Consider the following 27,514-nt stretch of genomic DNA (forward strand, 5'->3'; position numbering starts at 1 on the left):
TAAACTATTTTCAATTAAGAGGTTTCGAACGTTGATTTGATACTTGCAATTGTCATTCGCAATCTAAGGCGGCTGCTTTGTTTAAAGTTTGAAAACGGTACAGTACTCAGTACAGGTGTATCTCATCTACGTTCGGAACACAAAATTGGAAACAGTTCGTTAAATTAATTGACTCAAAACAATCGCAAAGCCTTTGGTTATTGTGGAACTGGTTATATGGTGAAGCATCGTTTGAGCATAATATTTTCAGCCCGGCGTTAAGTGTTTCAAACTGACACCACTGGAGAAAATGATTGAAGCGGCATTTGTCCTATACTATTTGTCCAAGTTGGGTAGTGCGCAACACTATATTGTGACGTCATAGAGTTCGACAGACATCAAAGCATATTGTATGCGTTGGACATGACGTCGCAGTAAGCGATGGAGTAAAGGCAAAGTCAAGTCCTGTTCTTGTTAGGTATGTCATGTATACACTCTCTTAGCATTTGTTCGTCCTGTTTTTCGAAGTGAAATCTATTGCCACGCTTGCTATAAACAGTGTAGGAACTGTAGCCTAACACCGTCTCGCATCAATGTCACAGAATCTGTATTTACATTTGCAAGTCGGAGAAGCACCTTCCTGTTTTGGAACTGTGATATGAACAGAAAGGTGCCAGAACTTTCTTACTTCTAGAAGGGCAGTAACGCCTGATCATCTGATGGAAGATTGAATAATTGACTACAGAAAAACAACAAAATGTAGGCAGTATATGTTAATTTGTATGCTCTGTCCATGGGAAATGCCAACACTGTTGACTTTGTGGAAAAGTATTTCATTGAATACGACACATGATGAGGCAGTGCTGGATCTTGCTGTCTGTAGAGGTCCCTTGAAATCTACCGAGGCGTTTGTCATCAGTACCTCGTGTATCCGCCACGTGTCACCCTTCTCATGTCGCCAGTATAAGCCTGCGGATGCGTTCCCGAGGCAACTGACACCACTTCTCGTGCAATGCTGCCCTACATTCACCCACATTTTATACAGGACCTGCAAAGGACGATCAAGATGTCCCAGATGTTCCCGATGGGGTTCCGATCACTGCTCCTTGCAGGCCAAGGGAGAGTCTCAATAGCAATATTCTGCGGGAACTCCATCATTGATCATCTCCAGGGTATACGTTCCGATAAATCTCCACTATTGGAACGGATACCCTGGAGATTATCGAGGATGCGGGAACTCACGATGTGGCCTGGCGTTGTTCTGTCCATAAAATAGGTCAGACTCGGGTAACCAATGGGTAGTTATCAAAATGAGGCACAACAACTTGATGAAGAATGTCCTTGATGCAGCGCTGCAGATTTCCCTGTACAGTCACCAATGTCAACTTACATCCCCACGCCAAAACTGAGCCTCCGCCAATGGGAACAGTAGGATTAATGTTCCTTGGCAAATGAGCAAACTGTCAGACGACCACCCGTATTCAGGAACCTGCTTTCGTCCGACAAATGGACTTGTCTCCAGATCCAAAGATTAACGCGGCGTGAGCAGAACACCACTGCAGATGTTGCCTTTGATGTTCATGGGTCAGAGCTGGACGCCTGATCACACTTCAAGACCTCAAATCAAGAGCCTTGAGAGGGTTAGGCACGGTCTTGGTTGACAAGTGGTCTTCCTGGGTTGCCCTGGGCTTGGTCGGTCCTTGACAGCGCCTTTTTGTTGGTGTTTCCGGGTGCTTCTACTGATGGCAGAGGGGCAGTAACCAAGATGACTCCTGATGGCCTTGAATGACATGAAGGCTGCATACATACACTCTATCTGCTATCTCAGACCCAATGAAAGTCTTCACTGCGCCATGTTAACGCGTATGAAACGAATGGCATCTTCACAAGTCTTATACCCTTGAACAGCCAGGCAGAGACACTCCTTTTCATGATATGAATGGATAGCATGCTTCACAAACTCTTGTTTTTCATTACCTAACATGTGGCAGTAAACAATGGCTACATCACTGACATATCGTTATCATCAATGGCTACATCACTGACATATCGTTATCATCAATGGCTACATCACTGACATATCGTTATCATCAATGGCTACATCACTGACATATCGTTATCATCAATGGCTACATCACTGACATATCGTTATCATCAATGGCTACATCACTGACATATCGTTATCATCAATGGCTACATCACTGACATATCGTTATCATCAATGGCTACATCACTGACATATCGTTATCATCAATGGCTACATCACTGACATATCGTTATCATCAATGGCTACATCACTGACATATCGTTATCATCAATGGCTACATCACTGACATATCGTTATCATCAATGGCTACATCACTGACATATCGCATCAATGGCATCACTGACATATCGTTATCATCAATGGCTACATCACTGACATATCGTTATCATCAATGGCTACATCACTGACATATCGTTATCATCAATGGCTACATCACTGACATATCGTTATCATCAATGGCTACATCACTGACATATCGTTATCATCAATGGCTACATCACTGACATATCGTTATCATCAATGGCTACATCACTATGATGAAATGTACATGTATTAGGGGTTGCTGAAATAAGTTCCATGTGTATATATTTTTCTCCCGCAGCAATGCAGTTATCATTAAGAGCATGGTCTAATGTAGATTGGATACCTATGGCGGGCCAGGCAGAACGGACAATGCTAAATTGTCGAGTTAGAAATAACTTTATATAGTGCAATGACTCGTGAAGATTCTGGTTAGAATTTATCTTCAGTAACCGTTACAACTTGAAGGATCGGGTGGCCAGGCTCGGTAACGTAATCGAGTGATTCACATCGTCCTATCCCAACTGTATAAGTCGATGTTCGTGATATCAATATCTGGATTGTCTAGGCATGGTTATTTAAGACCACCGTCATATTGTTAGAATATTTGTGAATGCGGCTTTAAACCTTTATAAGTCTTATATGCTCAACACTTTATAAGACTTTCATGTTTGTTTCTAAAGTTGTGATTATGGAATCAACCACGAGGCCAGAGGTCAGCTCCTAGGCAATTTCTGACTCATTTGTTTGGTGAAGCACCAGGCTCTGACTGACCAAGGAATATTTTCGAGATTTTAAGGAACTGTTAAATTCAGCTATTTCTTGGTGTGCAAGTCTCGAGTACGGCTACCTATACATTTATCTTCAGAGAATGGACATGAGTTTATACTATCGAAATGGTATCCAACATATGGTCACGGGTATTAATCTGGGCAAATAATAATGTTGATGTTGGATATTTTACGAGCGCTTCTGGTAGAGTCGATTTCGCTCTCATTATTTGTCGTCTTGTAGTCAGTTAGAAAAGGTTCGACGCTGCATGTCTCGAATAAGTGGGAGATAGTGGGCTGAAGGGGTCGTTGTCGGCACGGGTACTACAATTGTGTACCCCAGGTACGTTTCTGTACCAACAGTAACGTACCCTAGCCAAAATCAGAATACAGAAAAGTACCCTAGGACGATTCCATTCCTCATTTTGCCGTTTTCTTGATCGGAATTGTCATACTGTTGTTTTAGATGCGTTTGATTGCGTTGAAAAGAAACGAGCGTACACAGTAACGAATATTTCGCGATGCACACCACCACTTGCAACAACTACATAGTGTACGGTTTCGGTTTTTGGTTGCGGAATGGACTCGTCCGCCGATTCGGGTACCGGGTACGTTTCAATGTTTTGACTTTGTTTAGGGTACATTTCTGTATCCGGGTTAGTAGTGCCTGTACCGAAACCCCTCTGCCCCGCTCAGCTAACGGATCTTTGTTACCATTGTTCATACAGGGGAGGGGCGGTGGGGTAGCCTAGTGGTTAAAGCGTTGGCTCGTCACGTCGAAGACCCGGGTTCGATTCCCCACATGGGCACAATGTGTTAAGCCCATTTCTGGTATCCCCACCGTGATGTTGCTGGAATATTGCTAAAAGCGGCGTAAAACTAAACTCAGTCAGTCAGTCATACAGGGGACTTACATGTCGTGTGTTGTGTACATGTCTGTTCAGTTGTGTTTATTCATTGGCTTTAACTTCAAGCAAACTTACACAGAGTAAACAGATGTGCCGCGAGCAAAACATACTGATTTCCTTGTTTTAAACAATGCACTCAGCTGAATCACATCAGCTGTACACGAGGTATAACAGCGAAACAATTGTTCACTGTAATGCCTATAGGTTCCTTATATATTGCTAGGACATAAGAAATGCAACAATCCTAACACACTTGCTATTTAATCAAACCGACCCGTGAAATAGTAATATATGAATTCTGAAATACATTTCCCTTACAAGCTTAGAAATTCGTGTGATTAATGGTACAGTACGAATAAACTGATGGTGCGGCATATATAGGCATTGTATTTTCTAGTGGGTCCGTTCTGTGAGTTAACGTCACATCTACATGTTTTCATCAATATAGCCACCTTTTTCATTTACAAGCTGAGTGGGAACCAATAATACAACCGCATGCACGCACGCACGCACGCACACAGCACAAGCATTCTATATTTTTTGTAATGTGTTTTGTCCACAGATATTATCACAATCCAATGATATGCCAATACTTATAAGTGTAGGTCGACATGGTTCTACCCGTGTCGACATACTTAATTCACGAATGTCACTCTATATGTATAAAGCGAAAACAGATATGATGTCGTGCTTTTTCAGGGACGTGCAGAATGGACACTAAAGTACTGTCGGAAATAGAAAAAAACTGTTTTAGGCTGTTGCTCTGTATCACTAAAATTTACACAATTGTAAACAGCATATGTCGAACTGAACTGGGCGTTCAGGGGGATGCGTAATAGGATATCCAGAAAAGCATGTTTACTCGTAAAATCGGACAAAACTTAGAAAAAAACCGAATAGCTGCTGAAATCAATAGATCAAACTATAGATGGCAATTAGGTCGCTCAGCCAGGTATGACGACGGATCGTGGACTCACATGGCATGAAATGCACGTGCTGCCCACAGGGACAGGGTTCATCTCAAAGATATTTTATGTTTTTTCATGTGTATTGAATATGTCTCTGTTGATTATCTTATCTTAGCTAATATATACTATTTATAGCCACATAAAGAAACTGTGCATTGTCAAAATATTATCCCAGTTGATAAGTACGATAACAATGTCAAAGGTACATATAAACTTTAATGGAGGGATCATGAGACCATAACAAGTCTGGAGAATTTCAAATGAAAAGTCAATCACAATGACGTCACGAGTCCACAAGCGGGACAGGGGTCAAACGACCATGTCACAAGCTCAATAACGGGTATGTCCACCATCGGCATTGAGAACAGCAGTGCATCGACGACGCATAGAGCCTATCAAACGTGCAAGGAAGGATTGTGGGATGTCACGCCAGATTCTCTCAAGTTCTGTTGCAAGGTCAAGGACGTTATCTGGCGGATGAGGAAGACGGCGTAGACGTCGATCCATCTCGTCCCAAACATGCTCTATCGGGGAGAGATCCGGTGAATTTGCAGGCCAAGGCAGTAAGTCAACGTTGTGGTGTTGCAAGAAATCCATAGCAACCCTTGCCGTATGAGGGCGGGCATTGTCCTGTTGGAATGTTAACCCAGGGCCATGACGTTGCAGAAAAGGAATTGCCACAGGTCGAAGAATCTGATCCCTGTAGCCCACACCAGTTAAGTTGCCCCGAACAATCACCAAAGGAATTCTTTGGCGTGCTGTTTACACCCCAAATCATCACGGAACCACCACCAAAGCGATTCCTCTCCAAGACACAGGCCTGTGCATAACGTTCTCCTACGCGTCTATAGGCACGTTGACGTCCATCGCTATGGGAAATGTTAAACCTGGACATCTGTAAAAACAACATTTCTCCACCAAAACAAGGGTCTGCGGACATGATTTCGGCACCACATTAGGCGAGCTTGTCGATGACGTTGTGTCAGGATAGGCCGTATGGAGGGACGTCGTGGTCTGATCCCGTGATGACGTAAACGTTGTCGACTGTGTTGGGGTGGATACGTCGAAGTCCTGGGATGGTTCGGGCAGTCATCACTGCAGTCTGAAACCTGTGGCGAAGATGGGTCACCCTTATCCATCTGTCCTGTCTTGGCGTTGTTACACGTGGACGTCCAGAACGTGGCCGATCGATGACGTCATTTGTGTTCTGGTAGCTTCTCACCAGTGCAGAAATGGTGTTCCGGAGGCAGTGGAAATGTGCAGCCACTTGTCGTTGAGACATTCCCCCACGGACCATCCCAGTGGCCTCATGACGTTGTGCAGACGTGAGCCTTGGCATGCTATGCGTTTCAATAGCCGTTTAATTTTTTGAACGATCGCAAGGGCAGGGGTTGAGCTTTCCAAAGTGACAGTATTGTGTGGCATTCATTTGCTCTGTTTCTCTTTCCCGGAATGCACGTGCAACAACGTATTGCACGTCTCAAGGACGAACCCACTGACGTCACGGAACGTGGCACGTGCATGTATGTTGGATACATGTCACTAATCTCTGAGTTTAAATCCTTATATGTCTACACAGGTTTGATAAATTTTGATTTTAAATTTTTGTATGCACAGTTTCTTTATGTGCCTAGTATATCAGTTCCCCAGCCCGACCCCAACCACCGTCTGCGACACCCGTCCTGGTTTTGCTTTTGAGACGACCCCTCCTACCTGTTTCATTTTATAGTGATAGTGAGACGCCATGGTAGATACATCCTTAATAGTTTCAGTGTTAAAGTTATTATTTTTTACGTCTGATATGGTTTATAACGAAGCTAAGACTAATTTCAAAATGATCATTTGAAAAAGTGCCCATTGTAATACAATATCATCGCACACTAATTTGCATAAAGCTATGGTCTGTTCTGAATAAGTCGCATTGGACTTATAAAAAAAAAAAACCCGCATTGTTCATTTCTGCACTAATCTCACCTCAGTAATATCCTTCTTTTACGTTCCCTATCTTCCTCCCACTGCGACTGTAGTTAGGCCGAACTTAGTTTAACAGATATTTCAAACTTTCACATATTAACTACCTAAAATGTAAATATAAATGTGAAAACACTTTATTTTTCTATTTCCGACGGTACTTAAGTAACCGATCTATTCCGGAATAAACCGAATGGAAGATTCCGGATACGACGAGAAGTGACGGATGAATCGCTTCCGTGTTGAAAAAATACTCTAGATACGACTAACTATAGGTCTATGTTATTTAATCCAATACTGGCCCAAAACATGCCAAAATCATTTCCCACCATATAAAGAAATATATAAGTATGTATATGTGTATAAATATGTGTATATATACCATTAGCAAATATTTTCTAACTCAAATAACTGTTGTCATAAATACAATTAATGATATAAGTTGTACAGAGATAGTATTGAGTGTTGTAATGTTGACATCGCAAAACCAAAATAGAAGGTGCAAATTCCCCTCCAAGGCTGATTTTTCGATGAATATTTGCTGGTTTAGGGAAATGATCAAGAAGACTTGAACTGGAAACGTGTTGTTCATTGTCCAGAGTATCATACGGTAGGTACTGATTGAAACGTTATGTTGATCTTGATGACCGAACGTCTGGAGTCGTTCTTCATTGTCAAAGAAAAATATGTCGGACTCCATACTGTTATGACTATGTCGTCAGTTTGGCGTTCAGAATGACGTGGATCTAAAATAAGACTAAAATAGTCTTCGTTGGGCCTCATTGTGTAAGACTTTCAAACCTGCTCAGTGACTTCGTTGTTGGTAGGTAAACCGTGTTGTGGTGTTATTACATATTCCAGTGAAATAATATTATTCATGAGAATTACAGATTGATGAATACAGATAATGTTTGTTTATGGTTACCATGATTGATTTGATCAAGAGTATGTAAGTGATCCTTTGACTTCCTTGTTAGTAGATTGGGGAGTACTGCAGTTTACCGGGCTCATTTTTTCCCAGGTTCCCTTAACTTCCCTAACCCTAAGGATCGTAAAAGGTGCCTTACCCTAAGGATCGTAAAGGGTGCCCCTAAACCCTAACGCTAAAGATCGTAAAGGGTGCCATACCCTAACCCTAAACGCTAACCCTAAGGATCGTTAAGGGTTGTTTGACTCTAAAGATGCAAGTGAAGGGAGACGGCTGCGCCCGGTAAAGTGCATTCTATCCGTAGATTGACAATGGTATAATGAGAAACCAGTAAGGTTCTAGAAGTACATTTTTTTACAACAAAAGCATTGGTTAACTTCTGGGGTTATAGCTAAAACGGCACCACAGCAGAACAGCACCATATTGGCGTAAACGGCTACTGATTTCTGGGCTACAAAGGCACCATATATAAAACAAAGTATGATGTTGACTTTTATGTTTTATTTCGGCCTACCTTTAGAATACAGCACCACAAACTTTAAAAATACGTCATAATACCCTTTTACGTAATGTAATGTGATTTTGTTCGAAAGCACGTTCTCGAAACAATGCCCTATGAGCTCAGCGAACACGGTTGTCTAGCTCAGCTGCTCACCACTGGTTTTCATCTCTACGAGCTATGTCATTGCATAAGCCCAACGATGGTGAGAGTTTCCAGTAGTTGTATACCGGCGGATGCTCAATATTTTGCAAGCACCAGTTTGAAATATTTTTCTTTTTTCACGAATACGCTCATATTTATTTGTATCACGGGGTGCTGAGGTGTTATGTTTTGTGTATTATTGTATTTTGTATTTTTTAAATTTACATATATATTTTTGTCATTCAGTAATTTGCATCATTACATAGAAAAGTTTTTTATTAGTATTTTATTTTTCGAAGCGGTAATAATGCATTACACTGGACACGTCAGTCATGTTTGTGCCGGTTCGGTCAATGCATTCTATTTATTAGTATTTATTCAAGGGGCTAGGGTTTAGGGCTTAGGGGTTAGGGTTAGGGACCTAATCCAATATAGTAGATACATGTTCGGTGTAATACGTGAATACCATTTGTTGTTTTTCCTTTTGCATTTTAATACTGCCAGTTCGGTCAATGCATTCTATTTATTAGGATTATTTCAAGGGATTAGGGTTAGGGCTGATGGTTTAGGGTGAGGGACCTAATCCAATATTGTAAGTACATGTCCGGTGTAATACGTGAGTACCATTTGTTGTTTTTCCTTTTGCATTTAATATATTTTTTCACACAAAAACGGGAAACAAAAGCGTCGAAAGTACACTATGAAATGGTTTAATGTAGAAATTTTGGGCTAATGGAAATTGGCCTGGAATTTGCACTCAAGCCTCTTTCACACGCAACATAAATTTTGTTCAGTAATGAATCGAAGGCTAACTCACCCTCGTGCCGTCACTACACATGCTCATGTCTCCCTCGTTCCTTAGTGCGATCCACATTATCCTTACAGTGTTCCCTACATCGCTTTTCTGTCACAAAATCACCGATTTATATAAAAGCGTCATTCATGCATGCACCGCGGAAATCTACGCCTGACGCCTGACGCCAACAACCCTTTTCAGTTTGAGGCATATCGGCTCATTCCGCGCCACACGTTATCTTGCAGATTACGGAATGGGACGAGTGTGCCAAATGGCATCGGGTCCATACGGCAATTGTCTGTTGATTAAAATCACGAGACACCAAGTCTACCCGTAACCTTCGTAATTGTCCGTGGCCTATTCGACTCTTTCCGTTCATTTCCGTGACGTCACCGGAATGACTCGATAAATTTGCACCTTGTGCAACAGTGTGGACGTAGCTCAGTCGGTTAGCTGTTGAGCTAACAATCCGAAGGTCGTGGGTTCGCGTCCGACGGGTTCTCACAAACTGGTTGCTTGTCTTAATGACACGTGACCTACGGCAGAGATCGTCCTCACGAGAAGTTGTGGTGCTGTATTTTAAAGGTGCTCCTTTATTTCATTTCATTTCATTATAACATTAGCAAGATTATAGCAACATATATATAACAAAGTATGACGTTGACTTATGTTTTATTTCATTTCATTATAACATTAGCAAGATTGTATATCAACATATATAAAACATTGAGATCTAATTTACAGTTCATTTCATTAACATTTCAGGTGCCCCCCGTCGTGATATAGCTGGAATATTGCTAAAAGCGGCGTAAAACCATACTCATTTCATTGAAATAACAAGATTAAAATAACAACAACGCTGTCAACATTACACATTACACATGTGTACAAGACAAGAGGCACCATCTTAAAGTCCCTCCCAGCACGCACTGAGTTTGGGCGATTTCAGTTGAGTAAATGTACTTAAAAATATCAAAGGTTGCGTTGTTTTCACATTAAATTGGGATGCCCTTTCCAATCACTGTCAGCAGAGTAGACGCATTTAAATATTCTGCAATCCGATTGTCTAACGACAAACTAGTTTTCCCCATAAGATTTTAGCTTTAGATTTGTTGCCGTTTTCGCCAAGTCGAGGTTCCGTTATGTCCAAATGGTGCTGTTTTCGCCAGGTGCTGTTTTGCTGTGGTGACATTTTAGCCTGAACCCAACTTCTGCCATTGTGTGGCAGGGCGTGGAGTCATCGAGTGATGATCATATCAGTTTGCTTAAAGGGACACTGATCTAGAGCAATTTCCCGGGACTTGTTGTTTATGTTATTGTTTTCCCCCAGCGAGTACCCGGATGATATCCCAGATTTCTTGACTGGGTTGTTTTCTCTGCTTTGCCACCTGCAAACGCAATGTTTGGTATAAGGGTGTAATGCAGTTTCGTCTTGCAATTACTTGGAAAATGAAGTCATCTTTTGTACCCATAAATATTTACATCTTCATTATCATGATAACAAATAAAAACATTTTGAAATTTAACTTCATCTACCAAGTCAATGTACAGCGGTGTGCCAAAAGTTTATGAAAAAAATCCAAATAGTGAGAATCATGAAATTTAACGGTTCATTTAAAATACAAATTCTGTATGACACAGGTGATGTACGGTCATGAAATTGAACAGGATACTAAATTTAACCCTGTTCTATCAGCACGTGACAGTCACGTGACGTTTTGTGTCGTCTGCCTGTTTACCTGTTTACGCAGGCCACTTCCTGGTAGCATGGGGAAAAAAAGAGAATTTTCACAGTCTGTTAAAGATTTCATTACTGCGAAGTTCCAACAGCACCAAAAATACAGTGAAATTGCCAAGGATATTGGTTTACCTCGGAACACAGTTTACAGTGTTGTGAAGCGATTTCTGGAACGTGGAAGCACAGAAAATTGACAAAGAACTGGATGCCGTCGACCGTTGACTGCAGGGGATACTCGTCAACTTTTAAAGTTATAGTCTGTTTGCAGTGAAAACGTACCGATGAATTTCACTTTAAGCAAAAAAGTAAATCAAATAAAGTGAAATTAAGATTGCGAATCCTCATAACTTTACCTTGCCAATTGAATTTTTAAATCTCAGAAGTTTATTCAACTTAGGTGAAAAGTTGTTTAACAAACGATCATAGTTTCAAGTCGCTATGATTGGTTTGTATTACAAGGGGGTACGCACAGTAGTTGGAACAGTGAAACAAATGCACGTGCGGTATGTGATGAGACTACCGTAGAATCAAACCCTTCTTGTTTTGGGGGTTTCATTTGTATGATTCAATGTGCTTATCCCCTTGTAATACAGAGCAAGTACAAAGGTCAAGTCATGATGATAAGGTGACCATGATTTAAGTGTGAACTTCTACCACTTGTCTTGCTAGTCAGCAGTTGTCACTGTGAAAAGTTGGGAATGGATTCTAGTTTTCTATGGCCTTATTTCATATTGATAAAGTGTATTTTAAAAACTATCATTCTTTGATGACCTCGCTTATCATCTTGTTGTCAGATCCTTCTGTCCTGGTGTCACCAGCTCCCCTATACTGAACTAGTGAATAACCAGGCCCTGCAAGTAGTCATACCATTGCGTAATGATGACATCATTGACAATGGTTACTAGGGTAGGGCTGTGTATTGGCAACTAAATTTTATTGCAACATATTGCGATTCAGGTACCTGTACTGTGATACGTATTGCAATAATAATATGTTGGGAACTTAAATGTTTGTCAGTGAGTGACACTAAGTGTGCATGTCAATCCTATTTTGTACATCATAAGTCCCCAAACATATAAGTTATGGTTGTGATAACAGCAGTCTCCAAATTAAGTTGCATAGTCAGAGATTCTATTTTCTTTTTTATACAATTTATAGAATTACAGCATGTTGATTTGTCATTGGATACTGAAGGAAAACATTTGCTGTGAATGAAATGCAGAGCTCCAGATAAGATTTAGCTCATGTGTGTACTGTACCCACTGTATTTTCTTGGAGTGGGTATTATGAATGTTGAGTGAGTAACCCTCAGCTTTCAAATATGTGCGTATTTCGATCATTTTACTAACCTAAGTATTATGTCATTGAGTAAGTTTACTAAGCAGGTATGTTCTGCCTTATGTCATACCTAATCAAAACCAACTTAAATATAATGGAAATGATTTCATAAAAAAAATCACTCATTCTATACTGACAGTACAACACTAGTCCTATATTATCAGTACAACTTGATAGCAATCGATGCCTTTTTCATTACGCAAGCGATTTTTATATATATATTCCGTAGGCATTTGTTTTAAACATTTTGCGTATGTAACATTTTAAATGCGTAATTGGTACGCAACAAGTATTTTTCAATGCGTAATTGGAAATTTTCAATGGGTATTTTACCCGGATACGCATCTTATCTGGGCCACTAGAAATGTATATTTAGTTAAAACCATAAAGCTAATCATTAAAACTTCATATGTTCTTACCCAATATACCACATTGCAGTATACCGGTAACACTGTTCAGCTCTAATGGTGACATAATTTTCTGTTTTCCTCCAGATCATGTCGGACTCTGAGATAGAGAAGATTGAAGTGGTATCGAATGAAGAAGTCCGCTTCCAGCGATCCGAGTTTGCATCTGTCATATTTCACAATGTCGCTGACACCTACCCAGCAGATGCCCATGTAGAATGCTCATTCACACTTACCACCGACATCATCCCCTCCACCCGAGACTGGGTGGGCATCTACAAGGTGGGATGGATGTCATCCAGGGACTACATCTACTACGAGTGGTCCCCTCTACCCAAGAACTATGAACAAGGGAAGGAGACAGAGGCCACAATACTTTTCCAAGGTATTTATTAAATTGGAAAATATTTCCAGTGTTGTTCTTGTTATTCAGCACAAGCTATCCTGTTATGAGTGGTTTTTGAGAGCTGAGATTAGAAAACTGACAAAGGGAGCCTTGTTTGTCAAGACCATAAACAACAAATCAAAAATCAAGTAGAAGAGGACAAGCTTAAATCAAACATCAGCATGATCAATGAATTGCATTTTTACTTGTCCTCAGGACAATTTATTAGCCGAGTCAAAATTTAGCAGGTTAGCATGATGATGTTTAGATTATGTTGATGGTGTTCATGGATTTGATTATCTTGACAGTGTTGACAACTTTGATGATGTTGATGGCATTGATGATGTTGATGGCATTTGATTATCTTGATGCTGACGACATTGATCATCTTGATGATGCTGACGACATTGATCATCTTGATGATGCTGATGACATTGATTATCTTGATGATGCTGATGACATTGATCATCTTGATGATGCTGACAACATTGATCATCTTGATGATGCTGATGACATTTGATTATCTTGATGATGCTGACAACATTGATCATCTTGATGATGCTGACGACATTGATTATCTTGATGATGCTGATGACATTGATCATCTTGATGATGCTGATGACATTGATTATCTTGATGATGCTGACAACATTGATCATCTTGATGATGCTGACAACATTGATTATCTTGATGATGCTGATGACATTGATCATCTTGATGATGCTGATGACATTTGATTATCCTGATGATGCTGATTGATCATCTTGATGATGCTGACCATTGATCATCTTGATGATGCTGACAACATTGATTATCTTGATGATGCTGACAACATTGATTATCTTGATGATGCTGACAACATTGATCATCTTGATGATGCTGACGACATTGACCATCTTGATGATGCTGACGACATTGATTATCTTGATGATGCTGATGACATTGATTATCTGGATGATGCTGACAACATTGATCATCTTGATGATGCTGACAACATTGATCATCTTGATGATGCTGACGACATTGATCATCTTGATGATGCTGACGACATTGATTATCTTGATGATGCTGACGATATTGATTATCTTGATGATGCTGACAACATTGATCATCTTGATGATGCTGACGACATTGATCATCTTAATGATGATGCTGACTCTACATTGATCATCTTGATGATGCTGACGACATTGATCATCTTGATGATGCTGACGACATTGATCATCTTGATGATGCTGATGACATTGATTATCTTGATGATGCTGATGATTATCTTGATTGATTGATCTCTTGATGATGCTGACAACATTGATGATCTTGATGATGCTGATGACATTGATTATCTTGATGATGCTGACAACATTGATTATCTTGATGATGCTGACAACATTGATGATCTTGATGATGCTGACAACATTGATTGATCTTGATGATGCTGACAACATTGATTATCTTGATGATGCTGACAACATTGATCATCTTGATGATGCTGACAACATTGATCATCTTGATGATGCTGACAACATTGATCATCTTGATTGATCATCTTGATGATGCTGACATTGACATCTTGATGATGCTGATGATTATCTTGATGATGCTGACAACATTGACCATCTTGATGATGCTGACATTGATCATCTTGATGATGCTGACAACATTGATCATCTTGATGATGCTGACGACATTGATCATCTTGATGATGCTGATGACATTGATCATCTTGATGATGCTGATGACATTGATCATCTTGATGATGCTGATGATTTGATCATCTTGATGATGCTGACAACATTGATCATCTTGATGATGCTGACAACATTGATTATCTTGATGATGCTGACGACATTTGATTATCTTGATGATGCTGACGAGATTGACCATCTTGATGATGTTGATGGGATTGATTATCTTGATGATGATGTTGATGACATTGATGATGTTGATGGTATTAAATTAACTGGATGATGCTGATGACATTGATGATGTTGATGGCATTAATTATCTTGACAGTGTTGTTGATGTTGATGGGGTGGATGTTTTTGACAGCTCACACCTTGCCGAAAGATGATGGGGAATTCTACCAGTTCTGCTATGTGTCAAGTGCTGGACAGATCCGTGGTGCAAGCACACCATTCCAGTTCAAGCGACCGTGTGCTGGTGACTTCGTAGAGGTGGAGGACGAAGACACAGACATGCTGATCATCAGGTCACGCACGCTGGTCCTGCAGGAGCATCTCAAGAAGAAAGAGGAGGAGAATCAAGACCTCATGAAGGTATGGTACAAACTTAGTGAGAACTGGCCGACAGAGGATCACCAGGGGTTTGTGTTGTTACTAATGACAATCTTGGTTCTGTCATAATACAAAAACATGACATTTTGTATATAGCAGTACTTAGCAATAATCATCCTGATCAGCAAAAATCTAAAACTGGATTAATTCCGTTCCTATGTCTTATTCTTGGACAAAGTAGAAAGATTGGGAAACTTAGAAAGATACTGTTAGAAATTTGAAAAATATGTCAAGAAAGTAAGTTAGATGTTATAAGGTAATAAATCAAGTGAGTTCCCAGTAGTGGAAGCCTTTTAGGGCAAAACTGTAAGACCAAAAGGTCGTGAGTGAACTGCAGTGGACAGACTGAATGTGTCTGTAGTGATGGAATGTTTGTTGTTACAGTACCGAGACACCATGTCCAAGGAGGTGACCAGTCTGGCCGACAAGATCACGGAGCTGCAGAAGAAGCTGGACAAGTCAGAGCAGGAACAAAGAGATGTGCAGAAACTGTACAAGGCCAACGAGAAGAAAATAGATGAAATGTTGTCGGATGCTAATGATATGACACTGGTTCACGATGAGCTACGGTCAAAGGTTGATGACAAGGAGAAGGTATGTTTTAAAGATCTTGTGGTGGGTATGGGGTGTGTGCAGTGACCAGGACTAACATTATCACATGTCCTGAAGGAGACTATTAGTAATTCCATTACATGGCTACATGTGTCAGCTGTTCATTGTGTCCACTGTTGTTATAGCTTTTACCTTATAATTCATCCACAATCCCTCTCTTTGTCATTAAACATAATCAGTGACTGAAATATCCAGTCCTGCTAATATGTTGCTAGTGAATAAGACCTGTAGGTGAATAACACATTTGGTTGAATGTGGTATATTGCCCGTCATACATCAACTACTGAGTCTGAGTGAAGTCTTCGTTATGATGAATGAAATAAGGATACACAAGTTGAAGTAGTGAAGTGATTGTGTAGGAGCATCAGAGTCTGGAGGTGAACGTGTCAAAGCTGCAGAGAAGTGTGGATACACTCCAGGACAAGATGAAGGTACTGCTGAATGAGAAGGATGAGTTGGAAGGCAGAAACAGGACCCTGCAGGAGGAGATGGAGATGTACAAGGTCAGTCAGTGAAGGGCTTGTATCCTCCAGGAGAGTTGTCTGGAAAGGTAGCCATCAGTATAGCACTCATGTCCTCCGAGAGAGTAGGCAATAAAATTGCTAGTAGTTGTATCCTCTGGGAGGATACAGGTTGCTCTAAGCAGGGGCGGGTCCAGATGGGGGTGCAAGGGTGCGTGTGTGCACCCCCACACCCAGCACCTTCTCCCACCGAAAATATTTTCCCTTAGGAGCATTTCCCCTTACCTTTGGACTCCATGATTTATGTGCACTCCCCCTTCTCCAATATCCTGGATCCGCCCCTGCTAAGTATAGCTACTCGTATCCTCCAGGATACACAACCGGTGGCCCTCTGTTTAGCAGAAATATCTGGGAGAGCTGGCCAAAATGGGCCAGACATTCGTCCTATATCAGAGGCATACAGACTTGGGGGTTCTCTGCAGGGTTTCTTGGAGAATAGGCCAGGTGCCTCTCAGTGCCGAAACATGGCTCATTCAAGGTTCAGTGCTTTGGAAGCTGACATGGAAGATATGTCAGTTTCCTCCAATATGGATAAGATGGAATCCCTATTTTATGCACTGCATGTGAACCACATATAGGTACATAAGCTTACCAAAGTGGTGAGCCAAATCTTTAATCATACATCAGTTTGTCTGATTGACAATAACCATATCAGCCACCGGCATGTTGAGTCTGCTGATTTCATTGTAGTTTTTGCCAATAATTATCATCATCTTAATGAAATATCCCTTTTCAGAACCATCTGAGCCAGTCAGAGACATCAGTGGGTGGTCATGTACAGGAGATCGAGAAACTGACCAGTGGTATTGCAGAGAGCGAGAAGGTCACTGCCAAGCTGCAGAGGAAGATAGAGGAGCAGGATGAGGCTTTGGACTCTTGCCGCGAGGAACTTGCTCGGGTGAAGATAGAACTCCACCAGGAGCAGCGGCGTGTGATGGAGCAGGTCCACGTTACACACTCAGAGCAGGTGAACATGGCAGGGATACAAAGTCATCTCATGTATCTGAATACTGTAAAATGAATGTATAAAACTTATAAAAGAAAGCTGACTGTTCTGCAGTAAGTAAGTGGTATTCGTCTCATGCTTGATCATCTGATCCAGGAGAATGTTACTGCACTGACTGAGAAGCTGCGCAATGCTGAAGACAAGCTGGCCACAGAGGAGAACACCAAGGAGTTGATGAGGCAGGAGTTGAAGAACTTCCGGGATGCTCAGGACAAGATGTCACAGGACCTTGCAGTGAGTACTTCACTGGTTACCCTTGGGACTGGGGCATATTTTATCAGACACATTTCAGGGGAGGTACTTAAATTGGTGCATCTTTAACATCGACTGTTGTTGCATGATACTGAGTCCACAGTTGTAAATCACAGTTAGTAACAGATGCTTCATCAATGTGTCCCTACTATGGTGGTAAGTCAGTGTCAAATGAGGTGCTTTAACTGTTTTGTTTCCATTTCAGGCGAGTAAGTCAGAATGTCACATGATGAAGACACAGATCTGTCGCATGGAAGAAGACTTTGCTCAAGAGAACACAGTCCTCCTGTCAGAGAACTCGGCCATTCACCGAGACCTGGAGAATGTTCTCAAGGTAGGAACAGTCAAAGATGATAAAAGGGTTGTGCTGAAAGGGAAAATGCGCAATCTTCAGTCCGATCTATCATTGACGTATTCTAATTGATGTAAAGGTGACACAGCCGTGGCAGTCACACTGATCTCCTATCTGCATTATACATGTTTGAGCCTTCTTGCCAAAACATGTCCATTGACATTTGCAAACCCCATCTCACCTCACCTCAGGTCAGTGAGACTATGATTCCATGGTTTGCTGGCAGCATCATTATGTTTGTGACCAGTACAGACAAGTGTGTCCGACACTACACAGTCAGTGTTGTGTTTCAGGAGAAGGAGGTCCTCCAGGCCCAGGTGTGCTCCCTGCAAGATGAACTGTGCAAGACTCAGGAGAATGTGGAGTGTACAGAGGGGCCAATGTTTGCTCTACAACAGGCCAACAACGGACTGAAGCAGAGACTCCTGCACCTGAATGAAAGATACAACAAACTCACAGATGAGAAGGTAGCACTTACAGTCTTTATACCATGATGCTTACATGTACTGTACTTCTTCTCATAGTCATAACACACGTCTACATGGAACTCTTATGTTTGTCCTGTTTGGTCTGCATGCCCTTCACTAGTGTCTATCATTGCAGTATATTGTGTTATACAAACATCTTGATAACACTTGACAATGAATCAGGTTGTTAGACTTGGTGACTTGTTGTCCTACCCAGATAGTGTTGATTGAAGGCCATAATATCAATCACTTATTTGTCTTGTCCGCAACTGTCACATGACTGGAAGTTTGCTGATTTCGCAAGTGTAAGATTGACTGGCTGACTGACATCTAGTTTTAGCTCAACACTTGTTTGCAGGGTAATCACCTGACACTTGTATTCACTTTGTCTAGTTGTTGTGGCTTTAGTTAGTTTTGTGAAAGGTCAAGGCCACCAGAATGTACCGTGTGGTGATGTTGGTTTCAATTATGTCACTGTTTTGGATTAACAACTTAAATGCATAAAGAAGATTGCAAAAAACATCTTATCACTACTGAGGATGTTAGAATAATTTGTGATTGTTGACTATAGTTTGCCATGTGTGCCCTGTGCCATGTACAGAGCCAGACCAGTGTCAACAGTGCTGTTGAATGTGTTGGATATGTTGTTTATCAGAAACAAGCTCGAGTTCGCGAGCGTGAGTTGAACCGGGAGATAGTGGATCTGAAGGAGAGGATCCACATGTGCTCAGAAGAGTACAAGCAGATCTACAAGGAGAACAAGAAACTGCAGAAGAGAACAGACAAGCTTTTAGGACACCGTGAGTTAGCTCAAAGATAACTAATCATTGCATCCCCAGCTCATCTTTACCCATCTGTAATGTGAAGGAGGAGGGGTGCATCATCAGAATGTGCTGTTTGGTTCTAGTTGTTCATTCAGTCTGAAACGGAATAGATTTCAATTCCATTGATTTTAAGATTAAATCAGTGCTTTTGTCACCTCTACAAACAGTCTTTCTTAACTGCTTTATAAAATATGTGACATTATGTAGGGAAAACATTGTGTTCAGATTGATGTAGACTTAGTTAAACCCTCAAGACAAAATAACTTTCAACAGGGAGATGGAGAGACACACAGAGCGAGAGCGAGAGTGTGACCACTGAGAAACTACAGACATCCTCCAGCAAGTCCAGCCCAGGTAAGTAACATGACTCCCTATAAGACCACATGGTGTCCAGATATCCAGCATGAAATCGTACGGAAAGCTCAAACGTGTGAATCCACGTATCCTCCACACCTCAGGAGGGGTACATGGGAGTATTTTAAGTTGTTAAAATGCACTGAATGATTTTGTCAACCGTGTGATACCATTACTAGGTGGTAGGATACTTTCATACAATTCTTTGACGACAAGAAGACCTTCAGGTAACTCCCCCAAACCTGTTGATGTGATTCTGGGATGCTGATGGTGATAACTCCCATAATCTCAATGTAGAACTGTCGGATGGCATGCTTCCATGTTGTATGTTTCAGAGCGCGCAGTACATCATGTGATGCTGTGGCCAAGACATCAGTAATGGGTGGGTCAGAGCTCCAGGCCTTGCTGGCCACAGAGAAACAAAAGAAGGACCGCTACAAGCAGCAGCACCGTGAGGAGAAGGAGCGTTTGGAGACCCTGCGTCGCCACTATCACGATGAGCTGCAGGCCAAGGATGTGGAAATTGCCAGACTGAAGCACCTCATCACTGGCCGAGACTCGGAATCTGGAGACAGTGGAGCGTTGCAGCAGAAGGTTATGTCTCTAGAGGTACACAATACTTGGATCAATTTTGATAACTACTCAGTGAGCCATGCAGACCCATTTGTCCATGACTGATTATAAGATTATTGACAAACTCCTGTGAGTCCTGTGAGATTACCATGTTATCATTTAGGTGATGTTGTCATACTTATTTAATGATGTGATAGATGTTATGACATTGTGAAATGACAAACAATATGACATTGCTGACATTGTGACATCACTGACATTATGATGCCCCTGACTTCTTGACATCACTGACATTACGGCACCACTGATGTGACATCACTGACACTGTTGACTCTGTTGACAGAAATACCTGGAGGAAAAGCAGAAGATGATTGATGAGCTGAACCAGAAACTCCGAGATGTCAAACTGGTGAGCATCTGATGAATAATGTATCAGTGAATGATGGAATAATTGACCATGTTTACTGCACCAGTTCATATTTCTGTCTAACTTCTTGGATCGTTGTCATCATGATACATGGGTGGTATGCCTCTGCACAATATAGACATGTGGCTATGTTGAGGAGGTTCCAGTAGTAGAGAAGCTCAAAGCTCTTCTATTGTGAAAGGACCTATTCCACAAGGCAGTCTTTGTACTAGTACAACAGCCATAAGCAGAGTTAGATGTAGTTGCATGATACATATCAATGTCAGTTTCTTCTAAAATTGCATATGTCAATAAATAAGAAAGTTTTATATTATTTTCTGGAAACATGCACCACTCAAAGCATTTCTGTGTTCATGTGGTACGATAGAGCTGAAGCATGAACTGTGATGTCAAGGACTGCTTCACTTAACAACATGAGTGTAATGTATGACTGGTTCAACATGAGTGTAATATGTGAATGGTTCAACATGAGTCAACATGATGTGATGGTGTAACATGTCAACATGAGTGTAATATGTGATATGGTTCAACATGACATGAGTGTAATGTAATAACATGTGAATGTAATATGTGAATGGTTCAACATGAGTGTAATATGTGATGGTTCAACATGAGTGTAATATGTGAATGGTTCAACATGAGTGTAATATGTGATGGTTCAACATGAGTGTAATATGTGAATGGTTCAACATGAGTGTAATATGTGAATGGTTCAACATGAGTGTAATATGTGAATGGTTCAACATGAGTGTAATATGTGAATTTCAGTGTTGCTATCCCCTGCTATGATGCTGATAGTGATAGTGTAATGTGTTCTCACTGATCTGGTACAGCCAGATAAACAGTATGTGTTCCAAAGCATGACAACCATTTCAGGAGTGTGAGACGCCTAAGCCAGCCAAGAGAAGCACCATCCCAAAGAAGACAGAGCCAGAGGTTGTGTGCCCAGTGAAGAGTGAGGCCTGTTGTTCCTCACCCAAGCTCATCTACGGCAACCCGTACAAGGAAGAGTCCAAGAAGCTGACCCTCCAAGAGCAGGCAGCAATGTGCACCCCTGCTGCCGTCTCCCACCCCCCACAGACTCAACAGATGAGTCGATACGATGAACAAGAGGAGGTGTTTGTGGATGCCTCAGCGTGTCTCATTCCTCTGCCCAGACCCATGGAACCCGAAGTAACTTCTGAGGCCAAACTGGCAGCAGTCAAGGCAACACTTCCACAGACAGGTAGGCTCATATGTTTGTGGCTGGGGATATGATTTGTGAGTGAAAGGATGTGTGTATGTGTTGCAGAGAACAGGTTGTGTGAAGTACTGTCTGATCATTCGTGGTACAAGTGATGTGACACAGATTGCCCACTGGTCTGAGGTGAGGCAATACTTGGGGCTATTGGGACCAGAGCTCTTTATCAGTTACCATTTACCTGAGGTCGTAGGTTACATGAATAACTTTCTCCACTTGCCTAATAGATTGAGATGGCATCCTGCGATACAGCTGATATTCAGTTCCATGATGCTGAACCCAAAGTTTCACTGCGCTGTGTCTGCAGCTGGTGGTGTTCTCATGCTTCAGGTTCCCATCACAAGTGTTTGTTGGATTTGCTATCAGAATACAAGTTGGCTAGTGATACAGCTTTTTGAAGAAAATTAATTTCTTAGATGCCATGATTATTTCTCAATATGTCAGTATTTCGGAATTGTGATTTCTATGTGACTTTGTTCACCAGATGGCTCAGATGAGTTGGATGGCCACTGCTACGGGATGCCAGTCAACAGATCAGGGATCATGCCATCAGCTCCCCCTTCCTACGCTACACATTCAGACAGGTATTGTCACCAAGGATTACACTGAATAATAAATTATACAATACATGATACACACTTACCTGTATCAAGAAACATTTTGAAGCTGTATCAAATCATGCGTAGAATATTTAAAACGGAAATTGAAATGATTTTGACATGACCTACGTTTTAATTAACAATTTTATTAGTATTAATATCTACATTGTACATTATTCATAGTTTATAATAATTACTAAAACACCCTTGGCTAAGAATCTCTAGTTTTGGGGGTTTGAAATACTTTTTTAGAATAATTTAGAACAGTAGAGATTTGAAGTGCAACCAGTGTTTTGAAGAAAAAGAAAATCATCACTATTATCATAGCTCTGACAATATCATGCTGAGTTAGCTCCTGGAAACAAGCAGACGTATGACTCTCATCTCCTGAACTAGTATGTATAACCTGTACTATCATCTGTCTGTTGTAGTGGCATGGACGACATCATTGTGAAGATGGCCAATGGAAAGTGGTGAGTTGTTAGTATCTGGGCCGGCAGTGTCATATCAACATTTATGGACTTGAATAACCATTCTACAACTTTTCTGTTCCTGCTTCTTTTATATCAGTAGATTTGAGGGTTACATCGTTAGATATGACTGCTTCTCTCATAACCTCCTGAAACTACCTGTGAAGATCCCGGTTACAATTGGTCTTCTAGTAACCCATGCTTGTCTTAAGAGGCGACTAACGGGATCGGGTGGTCAGACTCGCTGACTTGGTTGACACATGTCATCATATCCCAATCAAGTTGATCGATGTTGATCACTGGATTGTCTGGTCCAGGCTTCATTATTTACAGACTATGATTACAAAACAGTGGTAACATTTAATAATATGTCTACTGTTAATAGTGAGATCGAAGAACTATTCGAACTGAATGTTTCAGTCAGTAGTGATTTTTGTGGTCTGATATCTCTAATTAATTAATACTAAAGTATTTTTTCAAGTTCATGGTAGAATAGTGTTAGCTTTAACCAACCAATTCACTTGTATAATCAGACACATTTGACTAGTCTTATTCTGGTATTGTTGTGTCAGGCTGATCAATGCAAACGGTGAGACTCGGAAATGTCCACAGTGTTCAGAGGTGTTCCCGGCAGAGCTGAAGGAAGAGGACTTCATGGAACACGTCTTGGGTCACATGGGCGCATCTGCCCGTCTGTGTAAGAAGCAGGTGGACGACACCATGGACGGCAGCACTTTTGAATATCACGTGCATTGCTGCATCGGTGAGGGCTCCAACTGATCCCTCAGGTTTGGTTACCATGGTGATGATTTTTCATGGTGAGCTGTATAACTGAAGAATAACTTTTGTGATGTTTTTTGTGAGATATGTGTCATTAAAATTACATATAGTTTAAAATCATTTTGATTACACTAACAGTGTTGTTATATATTGTGAAACATGTCATACTATTGACTTAATCATGAAGTACTAAGAATGACAAGTCATTCTGTGTTAAACATAGCCAAGCAGATTGCTCTTATCTTACAGATACCTGTTAACAGCTTCTTTAATGATGTATTAGATTATGGCTGGGTGATTTGACATGGGTGTGCTTTGTCAGGCACTGTTAAGTACATGACTTGTCTGGTATGGCTAGAGCCACACTGACTGGCATCTGTCTACAGAGTGTAACATGTCTGTTCACTCCATGATGTTGCTGTTGCAGCAATAGTAACTCCAGATTACTAGACAGATTCCTGGTTCATTATTGGGGGATCATATATTGGTATATCAGGGTTGTTAGTACTCTGTAATGGGCAGTCTGTTTTACATATACAGATATAGGCTTCATGTATGATCGGAGATGGTTGTTTAAGGTGGACAGAATTAAGGATATTGTTGTAGTTGTGTAGCACTCAGTTAAAGTATTATCATCTGTGATAACTAGTGTATTAAATACTGTGAGGTCTACTGCACCACTCCTGTACATAGCTGGCTTCTTTACCTGCACTGTTTCACTATGTCGTGGGTTACAATTCATCTATAATGATGTAAAACATGGCTTCAGAGGTATTCAACATTACACTCCTGCAAGTCTAGAATCAGGTTTATCTGTACAGATTTTGCACGTCATGCACATATTTAATCTCAAGATTGATGTTCAACTAATCTTACATTTGATAATTACCCTGGCAACACACTGACAACGTTTCTGTATCACGACACAGTCTTGACCTGGGGTCATGATGGAGGCACTAGAATCTACTACACCCTTGATGATTAATGTCTTGTTCAGCCTATCATTTACCTTACTTCAAGAGTTGTATCATGTATAACAGTGTAAATCTGGAAAGTTTCGTGAGCAGGAGAGTGTTACAATAACTCTAAGCAACACAAACCATCAACAGTTTCATGAAACCTATTTTCGCAGACCAACAAGTAAAAAAATGGAAGGAGGAGGCAGAGTTCTTTTATTCACTTCCAGAGTTTGTAGCATGCAGTAGAAGATGATTTAAAAAACTAATCTCTCAGGTCCTGTTGCCATAGTTACACATTGTTGATCAGTTCAATAGTTTGAATAAATACTGAGATACTTTTCACCATGCCACTTCCCATTGATGAAGTTGATAGGTGCAAAAGTAACTGTGATTTGTAATCTTATCAATTGGAAGTTGCAGAACCTAATAGTTAGGCTATTATTTACCACTCATAATATTTTCATGATACAAAATTTTCCAGATTTCCATTACTGTTAAATTTACCTTACAAACAATATGTATGTCTTTCAGAGATGATGGTTATTAGTGCTCATGTTCACGCTGATTTTAGTCACATCCATAGCTGGCTTCTTTGTCCTTTATATGAACTTTTTTATTTATCTTTTTTTGCCAGATTTGTCAAATGTAGACCTTTGTTGTTCATGTTTCATATTTGACCAATATTTGTTTTTGGATATAGATTTTTCCTGTAACCAGGATGACATTAATAGTATTTACTGTTTGTCTTGTATAAGTAGTGAGGCCCAACTTAGGGTGAGAGAAATATCTTGTAATGTTTTTGACATCGGAAGATAATTTTGAGACTTTTTTAAGAGTTGATCAGCCACAATACTGTACAGTGCGTTTGTCAGCAAGCAGGGCTTGTCACACGGCAATATGTTTACACTGGAGAAATAGTGTACTATTGCAATATTGCCTCGTGATGTTAGGGAGATGTTTATCCTGGACCGATCATGTTAATAAACATGGTGCTTGATGCAGTATGTATTGTATTGTAACTGTAGAGACAGTGTACTGTGTGTGGATGTGGTACATAAGGACGCAAAGTCAGTGAGTGGTACATACTGGTACCAGATGTGGCAGGCTTTGTGTGGAGTTTGAGAGTGTTTCCTGTCAAAAGCTATAATTAGTTACCTTTCATTACAATAATTACTTTTTTACATTGTGGTGATAATTAAGTTGTTGACATGATCATGACAATATAATTTCTTAACATTATGACAATGAAGAGTTTGTTTGCAATATTTTGATAAACATGAAAAATAGTTTCTTTATAATATAAAAATAGATATTTTCTGAGATCACATGTTGACTTTTAGTTCAGTCTTGTTCTGTTTGGCTTTGTTTTTTCAAGAGTTCCAAGAGTGTCCACGTTTGGTTTAATTTGTGATATGATTTTGTTGCATATTGTCACCTAGTGCTGAATCCAGACATCAGCCACCTTTGAGTTGGTTGTATGAGGCATTCCATAAACCATGTGAGAGACAACTGCTCTTGTTGTCTATCTGGTACATGCTGTAGTTTAATGTATCAAACACTCTCCAGTAAATGCCCCCAGTTGTTTTGAAACAAGATTTCATGTTGACTACATTAAAAACAATCTTCCTCTTTGCATTTAATCTGTTTGTGTATCACTTAATTATTAAGATCGGTAAGACGTCATTTGTTCATGAAGATTTGAACATTTGAAACTATTTACATCCTGGGTGCTTGATACATTAAATGTGTAAGAATCACCATCAGTGGGTAGTTTTTCATGGTGATGATGAGCCACATCTAGTGCAAACAATAATTAGTCGTACTTGACCGACTTATGTATCAATATGATCTGTCCTCAACACCCAGAGTCCTGCTTCTTGTTGGCTGTAGGTGCTTCTGATCTTCGTGGTGTCTGAATAGGTCAAATGTACTTTCAATTCTTCTCACCACTGTACAACATTACACTCTAAATTAATGGGAATAAAGTCATTCACTGTATAAATTATGTTTGCTTGTGAGCTTCCTCATGGAGTGAGGATGGAGAGATGCATGTATCGTTATAGGAAATGTTGCCATGTCTTAACAGGTCCAAAGTAATCTTTGAGGTTATTATGAGAGAAGGTTGTATGTCATTGGAGGTTACTGATGCACTCATGTCACCCTGAGATCAGTTGGTAGACAGGACCTTATCTGTATGTAATCCTGTCCCTGTTACCACTAACTGGCAATTCGGAATGGCTTGATGTGTTTACGACATGTACCCCTCACTTGCGGCCTACGTCAGAGATACGACTCTGTTCACTGTACTGACTAGTGGCACCCACAAATGCAAAACCGCATCCATGGATAGAACACATGTCCGGAGAGCGGGAGCAGTGGTTCAAACCCCGACCCTTTCATGCAAAAAGACGTTAAAAGATGGTAATTCTTGTTGTCAAGCCTGGCGGTCGGCATTACGGAGACAGGAACGCACGCACGCACGCACGCAGCGCTTACGTATGCAGATATCTAAGTAAATGTTATAAACTTCAAGGCAACGTTGCAGACATTTTCACGTACCTCGTCTCACGTCACTGTTTTCAGTACCTGATAGACGGAGTTACTAC

The 27,514-nt window shown here is 40.7% G+C and overlaps 1 protein-coding gene across 3 annotated transcripts; it reads left to right on the forward strand.

Annotated features, from left to right (window-relative positions):
- Window positions 1-7,406: 7,406 nt before the first annotated feature.
- Window positions 7,407-26,906, forward strand: LOC124278607 (tax1-binding protein 1 homolog B-like). 3 transcript variants are annotated; one of them, XM_046714354.1, is made up of 17 exons: window positions 7,407-7,553; window positions 12,881-13,178; window positions 15,228-15,454; window positions 15,857-16,066; window positions 16,444-16,587; window positions 17,342-17,572; window positions 17,708-17,845; window positions 18,069-18,197; window positions 18,509-18,682; window positions 19,338-19,482; window positions 19,780-19,860; window positions 20,198-20,469; window positions 20,777-20,842; window positions 21,737-22,085; window positions 22,585-22,684; window positions 23,131-23,172; window positions 23,742-26,906. In XM_046714354.1, the coding sequence occupies exons 2-17, from the start codon at window positions 12,884-12,886 to the stop codon at window positions 23,947-23,949; spliced, it is 2,811 nt and encodes a 936-aa protein (XP_046570310.1). In that variant the 5' UTR covers window positions 7,407-7,553; window positions 12,881-12,883; the 3' UTR covers window positions 23,950-26,906. The 3 variants fall into 3 exon arrangements, with proteins under 3 accessions (XP_046570310.1, XP_046570313.1, XP_046570314.1); XM_046714357.1 differs by lacking the exon at window positions 7,407-7,553 and adding an exon at window positions 7,685-7,766; XM_046714358.1 differs by lacking the exon at window positions 7,407-7,553 and adding an exon at window positions 10,125-10,258.
- Window positions 26,907-27,514: the final 608 nt, after the last annotated feature.

The sequence above is a fragment of the Haliotis rubra genome, unplaced genomic scaffold (assembly GCF_003918875.1).
Source record: "Haliotis rubra isolate DU_JTF1 unplaced genomic scaffold, ASM391887v1 Scf24, whole genome shotgun sequence".
In the NCBI taxonomy this organism is placed as follows: Eukaryota; Metazoa; Mollusca; class Gastropoda; order Lepetellida; family Haliotidae; genus Haliotis; species Haliotis rubra.

Bases quoted from the DNA above. Each gene is read 5' to 3' on its own strand.
- LOC124278607 (XM_046714354.1), top strand. From the start codon at position 12,884: ATGTCGGACTCTGAGATAGAGAAGATTGAAGTGGTATCGAATGAAGAA. The intron at 19,483-19,779 runs GTGAGTTAGCTC...AACTTTCAACAG, and splicing joins AGACAAGCTTTTAGGACACC to GGAGATGGAGAGACACACAG. The intron at 19,861-20,197 runs GTAAGTAACATG...TATGTTTCAGAG, and splicing joins CTCCAGCAAGTCCAGCCCAG to CGCGCAGTACATCATGTGAT.